This window comes from Brassica oleracea, chromosome C1 (genome assembly GCF_000695525.1).
Source record: "Brassica oleracea var. oleracea cultivar TO1000 chromosome C1, BOL, whole genome shotgun sequence".
Lineage (NCBI taxonomy): Eukaryota > Viridiplantae > Streptophyta > Magnoliopsida > Brassicales > Brassicaceae > Brassica > Brassica oleracea.
In genome coordinates, this window is record NC_027748.1 from 37409461 (window position 1) to 37418969 (window position 9509).

General features: G+C 34.2%; 2 protein-coding genes across 4 annotated transcripts; both read right to left on the reverse strand.

Annotated features, from left to right (window-relative positions):
* Positions 1–3741: 3741 nt before the first annotated feature.
* LOC106322800 (cytochrome c oxidase subunit 5b-1, mitochondrial-like) lies at positions 3742–5916 on the reverse strand. Of its 2 annotated transcripts, none has more exons than XM_013760949.1 (6): positions 5621–5916; positions 5300–5388; positions 5111–5161; positions 4630–4696; positions 4466–4545; positions 3742–4076 (listed from the first exon to the last, which is right to left on the reverse strand). In XM_013760949.1, exons 1-6 carry the CDS (start codon positions 5799–5801, stop codon positions 4014–4016), a joined length of 531 nt encoding a protein of 176 aa, XP_013616403.1. In that variant the 5' UTR covers positions 5802–5916; the 3' UTR covers positions 3742–4013. The 2 variants fall into 2 exon arrangements, with proteins under 2 accessions (XP_013616403.1, XP_013616395.1); XM_013760941.1 differs by having other exon boundaries at positions 5300–5391; positions 5621–5903.
* A 160-nt stretch (positions 5917–6076) lies between these two features.
* Positions 6077–8889, reverse strand: LOC106322815 (cytochrome c oxidase subunit 5b-1, mitochondrial-like). Of its 2 annotated transcripts, none has more exons than XM_013760965.1 (6): positions 8588–8889; positions 8242–8324; positions 8081–8131; positions 6686–6752; positions 6438–6517; positions 6077–6286 (listed from the first exon to the last, which is right to left on the reverse strand). In XM_013760965.1, the coding sequence occupies exons 1-6, from the start codon at positions 8745–8747 to the stop codon at positions 6218–6220; spliced, it is 510 nt and encodes a 169-aa protein (XP_013616419.1). In that variant the 5' UTR covers positions 8748–8889; the 3' UTR covers positions 6077–6217. The 2 variants fall into 2 exon arrangements, with proteins under 2 accessions (XP_013616419.1, XP_013616413.1); XM_013760959.1 differs by having other exon boundaries at positions 8242–8327; positions 8588–8886.
* Positions 8890–9509: the final 620 nt, after the last annotated feature.

Genomic DNA, 9509 nt, shown 5'->3' on the forward strand with positions numbered 1-9509 from the left:
CTAAGGATGACCAAAGAAAATTAAAACCACACAATCATGATTTATCAGGCAAAATAAAAGAACCGATGATGAATTTATTAAAGATGGAGAGATGTAGAGACTAAAGAAGAAAAACTGATTCATGAAACTCAAAGAGCCAATCTGTGTTTCTTAGATGAGTTATGAACCGATGATTAAAAATTGAAAGCCCTAAACTTCCACTGAAGAGAACGCTTACAGACCAAAGAGGTTTATTGAGCTTTTTTTTTAACGAATCTCATTTCAAAACGTGAATTATAAAGTATTTATTAAATCATTAGATAAAATAAATAAGTGTGGGTCCCATAGGGAAAACCGAAGAAGCAAAGGTTTCCGACCTTCATAAATATATATTTGTTTCAGCCATCAATGTACAAAGAATCCTTTAGCTCAGTGGTATAAATGTTGTTGTTTAGATCTCAATTACCCGGGTTCGAGTCACAGACTTGATATTTTTTTCACGCTTTTTAAAAATAGGACCCACTTATCGCTGATGTGTCGCATCAGGAGTAATGCAACTGCCCTATTATAATGTAGATTATCGAGCACATCAATAAGAGGACCATTCATGCCACTTTATATTTGATAAATGTTATTATCTGAGAGTATATGTCCATGATGTATTAGTACATATTGATACAAGTTTTATAATCCTTTACTAGATGATAACCCGCGCCCTGCGCGGGATGAGAAGATTTAAAGAGATTTTTGAATCAATAGGTATTAGAAAGTTAATAGTCTTAGAAAGAAATATTACATGTTATATAATAAGGGGGATTCAACGAAATTGTGTATGTCTATATAAATTAAGCTTGGATTTAAAAAAAAACTTGTGTATTTGTTTTGTATAATTGGAGTATATTTCGTGGAAATGAATCCATAAGAGTAAGCAAAAAACTTATATAAAATAAATTATGAAGTAAAGATAAAAACGAAACAAAAGCAATAAAATTATTGTTTTCATAAACTAAATTATAAATATAAAATAAAACGAAATATAAGCAAAATAATATTAAAATATGAAAGAAACAAAATATAATATAGGATACTACTTTACGGATGAGGAGATGTAATCATATGGCATTGTATTTATATATGCAAGAAGCGGACCGAGTGCAATTATAGCTATTTGCCATAATTATTTCCATAAAATCAATTAAAATTATGTCCAAGGCAAAATATTCACATCCCCTTTATATTCAAAATACTGAATTTTGAAAACTTGCATTGATCGTTGCTATGCGAATTTATTGGAATAGTATAGGAAACAAACTGAGATTCTAGTCAACTAAATTAAATTCAAAATTAGTTAGTGCAGATCAAAAATATGATTATATGATTCGGTTTCGACCATGAATTTCCATTACCAAATTCGGCCAATATTAATGAGTACATATATAACCGGAATTAGTGTTATATTTAGCTTCATATTTCCTAATTTGTAATATTCATACGGCAATCATGTATTGTCACGCAAGTATTGTGTGGTTGACAATGCCTTTATGATCTTTGAAAATTATATTATGGCAATCAATACCATAATTGCCATATTTCTTGATTTATTGCATTGATAGATGGTTATCGACATTGCCAAATATCTCGAGTATACATTGAATTATCATTGATTATTTTCATATATGATATAATATATAGTGTGATATATTCGATACATGAAAATGAGATTTTTTAGTATTTTTTATGTAATATAATATATGGTAACCGGTTTTAAAATGATATAAAACACATTAACATAAAATCGAAAAGTAACACACCAAAAGCAACACTTGGTTTTGATATCATCTTCATTAAGATCACATGTAAAGATACATTAAACCGATTTCAAATTATAAATTATAATCTTCATTAAGAAAAATACATTAAACCGATTTCAAGTTATAATCTCATTTGATATAGTGTGATCTCGAATATACATTTAAACAACATTCGAGTATAGTAGTCATATGTAATATAATATATGTCAACCGGTTTTAAAATGATATAAAACACATTGTCAAATAACCGGTTACTTCCTTCGTCTACATTGAGATTGTACGTTACCAAGATATACTATTAAAACATTATGCTAAGCTATAATTAATAAATAATGGCAAAGAGTGTAATAAATCTAGTAAAGAGAAAGTTTTTTAATTAGAGAGTGTGAAAGTGAATATGATATTGCCACATAGGAAATGACATTTTGGTTAATAATACATGAGCATAAGGTTAGTGTTAAAAAATGTTCTTCTTTTAATATAAAAGGGATTTGGGGAACGAGTGGCATCTGATATCGTTACGATGGTGTAACTATATCGGCAAATGGTACTAATTAAGCATAACTTTTTGTAATAAATTAGCACTAAAATTCTTATGTAATGTTTGTACTATTTAAAGGTATGTTATGTATAATACGAAAACTGTAAAAGATATTTTTGACAATAGTATATTAAAGGTATGTTATGTATAATACGAAAACTCTAAAAGATATTTTTTTGACAATAGTATATTCCTCATGTCACAATTTTATTTAGATAAATAATACTAAAATAATAATTAATCATATACAACTGGTTAATATAACTATATCCAGTATCCATATCACAACAAATACCAATGAAAATAAAAAAGAATATTAAACACGTGTATAATAGTCAGCTAACAAAATATACGCGTTTAATTTACTATTATTTTTTTGTCAACCACGTTTAATTTATTATTTAGTTTGTTTTGTTTTTTTGCTAAAAGGCTTTCAATTTTATTATTTAGTTTGTTAAAACTTAAAAGCACTTAACTGGAAAGGGCGTAAAATCATCACATTTTTCCAATGGCATACTATTATTTTCTCCACCTAGTAATTATCTAATCTAACACCAGAAAGACTAACTTATACATAGTACACTTATACGATATATATATATGCATGCATATCTGAAGACGAGAGGGTTTCATAGTGAGGGCAAGCTGTGTCGAACATTATTAGAGAAAAACTAATTTATCTGGTGATTTGTCCTGAAGTAGAGACGGAATATTAAACTCCGACGTCCTTTTTCTCGATAGTTTGTTTCTTTTTCGTTTAAAAGAATAGAAACGGAACATTTTAGATTGTTTTCTCGAATATATTCCACGGGCTTTTTCCGAAAATGGTGTCGTCTGTTTGTCTTTATTTCCTTCTATTTTATAGCTTAGTTAGGTTTTGCTTTGGTTTCATAGGGTGGTCTATTTAAAAAAAACATATATAATATATGTACTAGCATTTAGGTTTTCTGTGTTGGTAAAAGAAAAAAAGCATTCAGTTTCTGCTTGGTCTTTTCATTGTCAACATATAAATAACATGAAACCAAAAAGGCATACGAAATAAATAAGAACTGACAAATTTTGTGATATTAACAATCTGCATAGTCTCATTTACGATTAATCAAGTTTACTAATTTGGTCTCAAGTCCTATGAGAATAATTTATGAATTCTAGAGTCGCAAGGGAATAAAGAGGCCTTGATGTTCACCCCCACCGTGTTGCACACACCTTCATTATAAATTTTAAAAAAGATGGAAAGTAAAACGTAGGTGCCATGCATTGTATGAGTAAATTAATGTTACACCAATTACTGCATAAGGTCGGAAGAAAATTTGGGTTTTCGATAATATATAGAAGTGTATGGCTGTTCCGTTCACAAGGAATCAAAGGACAAGATCAAAACGTCCAATATTGAAAAGACGTCGACCCATAAAAACAAAAGTTGAATATATAATAAGCAAAAGGCAAGAATGATTCTGATTCAAGAGTTGTTACAAAAGTAAAACAACGGTCGTCAGAGTTTTGGCATTTTCACAAACTTTCCGATACCCGAAGTGTTGTTGTTCTAAAAGGATCAAAAACATTTTCAACCGTGTTTCGCCAGCGGCATATTTTTTTTTTTATTCCAATTATAAAAAATCTAAAATATCTTAAGAACGTGAAAATAGAAAAAGCAAAACTCGCGGTAAGGGAGAAGGCTTGCATCAGTGGTGGTCGTCTTCATCGCCGTGACCATCGGGAGGCCCCCCCGGACCAACCACTTCCAGCTGCAAACATACATGTAACCCAATTCATTATTAAGAGTGTGATTGGAAAAAATGGAGTAAATGAGAGGGAAATAAAAAGGTGAAAATAAGTGGAAAAATGAAAATGGGAGAGAGAGTAAAGTAGAGTAAACATATTTACTCTTGCTTAAGATGGAGTAAATTTATTTGTGTGTTTTACTCTCCTATAACAGTAACTAGAGGAAATAGGTGGAAATGCTTTTTAACCTTATTGGAGAAATTTCAGAGTAAATGAGAGTAACAGATTTTTCACTTTTAACCAAAATAAATGGACAATCTAGTGCTTGCTCTAATCCTTTTACAGTTATGTCTGAGCTATGACTATTGTATTTACCATTTAGCAGAAGCTACTGATACGAGTTTTAACTTACCTCAAAGTACTGAGTGCAAACAGGGCATTCAAAAGATTTTCCTTTCTCCAGCCAGAACCACACAACGTCGTGTTCATCCTCTGCAGTAGATACAAATTATCCATTTTATGCCTCTTCTCATCCAATTTATATCTACCAAAAGAGTGACGAATGGATGAACTTACCGCCTTCACCACCAGGGCATCCCACAATTCGCTTGTCATAGTAGGACTTCACAATAGCAGGTGCTTCCTGACGTAAAACAATTTGGAAAGTGTTATCAAATGGGTAGTAGGCAAACAAGAATGAATGCTGCTCACTCAAGAGACAATACGAAAAAAGATCAAACGTCTCAACTGTGTTATACTACGAGAAATGATTCTTAAGAAATAAATTTCCATGATCCATAGACATCTGGAAAGATGGGCAGTGGACCATGGAAAACAAATAAACACAGAGCTTAAAGACTTGTTGAATGCACTATTCAAATCCCATATATGATTCAAATCCAAGCCAGTGCCTCATTCAGCGAACTAATACTCGTTAGAGAAATTAACAAAAGTTCAAAACAAGACCAGATAATATGAAGAAAGTTTGGTGCTGACAAAATAGACATAACGAAAGTGAGCGTTGCAAGATATGTAAAATAAAAGAAAGTAAACCAACCTTGGTTCCAAACGGACCTTCGGGAAAGTCAATGTCAAGCAGCCTCCTCCCCTAACCAAACAAGACAATGACAAAGTTAAAAAATTTTGGTAACAAAAATATATGTTGCGGTAAAGCAAATTCGTATCAACTAATCATATATGTTTTTTTTTTAAAAAAATGCATAGAGAATCAAAGATTAGGAATCACCTCAAGTTCAGCTTCAAGCTCTTCCTTCTCATGTCCCGTTGCAATAGGCATTACATCCTCCACCTTCTTCTTCTTCGCAGCAACCGCCTCTTCTGTATAGTACAATCACATTTCAGAAAACTAAATTTAACAGCGATGAGAATTGAATCAAATCCTCCCGCTTCTTTTTGGCAACCCTACAAAATATAATATCAGAGACCAGAAAAGTAGATAACATATACTTTCCTCTAAAACCTATGGCACGGGTACGCGAGAAAGACTACATCGAGAATTGAATCAAAATCCACCGCCGAGATCTGAAAACAACGACGATTTAATCACCTGATTCGGAGCTGAAATGGCGAGGGATGACGGAAGAAGAAGAAGAGGAAATGGCTGATGGATTGGCGGTGGGGTAGAAGCCAACGGGTCTCGCGGTGGTGGCTATGGATCGGCGAGGGGAAGCGGCGGCGACATCGGCGGCTAGGGCTTTGAGATGAGAGGAGACGATTCTTCTCCACATGATGACGAATTGATGATGAAGGAATCAAGCGAAACGATTCCGATGCTTTTACTTTCTGAGTGGTGGCGGCTCTTTGCTCAGATTCTTATTTGGAATTGGTCACTCGTACTAATACCTCTTCCATTTCAAAATCAATTCGTACGTGTGAAATGAAAGCACGCACGTGCCAATCGATTTTTAATATATACTGTATCTCTAAGCCACTCGCCGTTCTCAACCTGAACCCGATCATGTGTTTATGGTGTTTTAACTTGATAATATAAGAAGTATGAGAATGGCAAGTCACAAACAGCATTGTTCTAAAAGGAGCAAAAACACTTTCAACTTTGTTTCACCAACGGAGGAATCTTTTTTTTTACTCCAAATTAAACAAATATTGTATAATATATGTAACAAAGTGAATATAGAAGCTGGAATCAGTGGTGGTGAACATTGTCTTCGTCGCCGTGACCATCGGGAGGCCCACCGGGACCAACTACTTCCAGCTGCAATCAATCATACATTTTCAACCAAGTCAATATTCATATATGGAAAATCTCAACAGGGTTCTCTTGTGCTCTAATCCTTTTACAGATTCCTCTGACTCTGACCCTATGACTGATGATACGACACTCGTTTGATTCATGGTTAACTTACCTCAAAGTACTGAGTGCAGACCGGGCACTCAAAAGACTTTCCTTTCTCCAGCCAGAACCACACAACATCGTGTTCATCCTCTGCAGTTTTCAGGAGGAATATTGATTAGACATGTCTTTGCTAGATAATGTGTACAACTGTTTTTGTTGGATACATATGTATACGAAATATCTAATAATAAAGACAACAATTAATATCAGAAACTTGGAGTATATGCCATTTATAGAGAGAAGACGAGGTTAACTTACCGCCTTCACCACCAGGGCATCCCACAATTCGCTTGTCATAGTATGACTTTACAATAGCAGGAGCTTCCTGAGATAAACACAAATTGGTATCAATAAGATGACAAAATTGTTATCAAATTTCAATTGGTTATACAGCATGCAGATTTAGCACCTCATCCACTCCTATATGACATCAGTAATTATACAGCACGCAAAACCTATATTATATCAGTAATTTAGAAAAGATACATAGGAATGCTAAGAAATGAATTCTAATGGTCTACAGACACTTTCACATGTTGTATGTGACATCTGCAAAAATTTCGTGATCATCGTGGACGTAAGCATCATAGGTAGCGTGGAGTCTAGCTAGGGATGTTAATATGGGCTACCCGGGTTCGTGTAGGCCCTGCCCGTTTAGACCCGTTTAAACCTGTTTAATGTTGATAATACCCGTTTAGGCCCGTTAAAATATTTTTTTGTGAATTCTATTTTTTTTATCAATAATCTTTTGTCATATCTTTATATAATTTTTAATAGTTTTTATTTGATTTTAAAACTTATAACAAATAGAAATTCCAATTAAAGCAAAATTTGAATAAAATACTTTACTTTTATTAAATATTAATCAGTTCATAATATCATAAAAAACATCAACAAATTTTAATAGGTTTTAAACACAATTATAACCTAAACTTTTTTCTAGAAAAAAAAATACAAACTATATATATTTGTTTTGTAACACAAACTATATATAATATAACTATTTTATTTCAAAACAAAAATTATAAAAAAAAATATTTTTTGAAAAAATAATCTTTAAATATAATTTTTTTTATAAAAAAATTCATAAACGGGCTTAAACGGATACCCGTTTATTTAGCGGATATACCCATTAACGAGACGGGCCTAAACGGGCGGACCCGTATAAACCCGTTTATTTTTATATCATAATAAACGGGTGACCGGTCCGCCCGTTTATACTAAAGCCTGCTAGGCCCGCGGGCTTCAAGCCCGTTTTAACATCTCTAGCGTGGACACAGTTTAACTAACAAACACAGCTTAGAGACTTGTTAAACTCACCAAACCCCATGTACAATTCAAATACAAGATAAGTGCTTTATCCATGGAACTAATATTACATTGTCCACCAAGAAAATATTGTAGTGTGAAAGATTGAAATATACACAGCATAAATAAACTAACTGTGCTGGGTGATGGAATACTACGGATCAAAACAAAGGGTGGTTCACTGGTTCGTATACGTCAATCAACTATCTGTGCTAGGTGTTCAGTATAAAATCTATGATTGCTAAAAACACTGATACGTTGTAAAACTTGGCGGTGATAATAAAATTAAGACATTCAACGTGAGAATCACGACCAATCTCTGGTAATAGAAACTTAACTACTAACCTTGGTTCCAAAAGGACCTTGGGGGAAGTCAATGTCAAGCAGCCTCCTCCCCTGCCCTCAAGATTCCAAGATTACAATGACAAAAGTTAAATTTCATTTCCTCAGCTGAACTTATATTAATATATGTTAAGATGCAAAGAGACGAAAACACAAGTAATCACCTCGAGTTCAGCTTCAAGCTCCTCCTTCTCATGTCCAGTAGCAATGGGCATCACATCCTCCACCTTCTTCTTCGCAACCGTCTCTACTGCAAATTACAATAACAGTCATTCACCACCGTCTCAATAGCAAAAATCGACAAAGACGCAGTAGTAGATAAAAGTTCTAGATTAGTGAAGAGAGAATGACAGAGACTTGGATTAACAACGACGTAAGCACTAAACCAAATACATAATCCATGGGGTCAGAGAACAGTAACGCGATTCACCATAAAAAGCTAGAATTGCATCTAACTCCACCATAAACAGAATTCGGAAAACGGAGAATCTATAGCAATGATTTATCCACCTGATTCGGAGCTGAAATGGCGAGGGATGACGGAGGAATAAGCTGATAGATTGGCAGAGAGATAGAAGCCAACGGGTGTAACGGTGGTGGCAATCGATCGGCGACGAGAAGCAGCGGCGGCGAGGGTTTTGAGATGAGAGGAGACGATTCTTCTCCACATGGTGACGTGATCTCAGGTCACACCTCGAAGGATTAGCGAATCTCTTCACTGATGCTCCGTCCTCGTTTTTTAATGGCCTGCCCTTTGGGAGAATTGGTCACTCTCTACTTCAGAATAACGCGTACGTGAGCAACTACACACTACGCACGTGTCAAATTACACAGTATAGTTAAACACTTCTCATGCCACAGCCCAAAACAACAAAGCTAGAATGGGCCACGGAGCCCACATCATCTTCCCAACGAAATCATCTGTGTTCATGGTTCAACCTGCAAAAAGACAAAAAACAGAAGTATAAATAAGATGACGACGATGATCAATTAAAACCTTTTTTTTTTTGAAAAGCAAAAAATTTGGACCATTTCTCGCTTTGTGCGTGTCATCCTTACGCAGAGACCATGCTAATCTTCTCTGTATCGGATGATCAATTAATACTTAGTCGATCGAATTGGTGCTAATCGATATTCGAAATAGGATTGAGTTAGTTTTTCATTGAACTATCAAATTATAATGCTTGAACTATTGTTTTGACAATAAAAATATGTTTTAACCAAGTGGTGGTAGCCTTGCGGTAAATTTTCTGGGGTTTGATGTACCCACATTAGTCATGGGTTCGATTCTTCCTAGAAACTAAATTATCATCACTTGGACAGTCTGGGCTTGGACTTGGGTTTTAATCTAAGTGGTTTACATGATAGATCGTTACAGATGATCGGTTCATCTCCTGACATTAGTCGGAAGTTTCATTGCATCTTGGTCCAG

What these genes read in the sequence shown, in the direction of transcription:
- LOC106322800 (XM_013760941.1), bottom strand. Translation starts at nt 5,801, where the DNA reads ATGTGGAGAAGAATCGTCTCCTCTCATCTCAAAGCCCTAGCCGCCGAT. An exon ending in AGCTTGAAGCTGAACTTGAG is followed by an intron (nt 5,162 to 5,299) that starts GTGATTCCTAAT and finishes TTGTTTGGTTAG; the next exon opens with GGGAGGAGGCTGCTTGACAT. An exon ending in ATGCCCTGGTGGTGAAGGCG is followed by an intron (nt 4,546 to 4,629) that starts GTAAGTTCATCC and finishes TATCTACTGCAG; the next exon opens with AGGATGAACACGACGTTGTG.
- LOC106322815 (XM_013760959.1), bottom strand. Translation starts at nt 8,747, where the DNA reads ATGTGGAGAAGAATCGTCTCCTCTCATCTCAAAACCCTCGCCGCCGCT. An exon ending in AGCTTGAAGCTGAACTCGAG is followed by an intron (nt 8,132 to 8,241) that starts GTGATTACTTGT and finishes TCTTGAGGGCAG; the next exon opens with GGGAGGAGGCTGCTTGACAT. An exon ending in ATGCCCTGGTGGTGAAGGCG is followed by an intron (nt 6,518 to 6,685) that starts GTAAGTTAACCT and finishes TGAAAACTGCAG; the next exon opens with AGGATGAACACGATGTTGTG.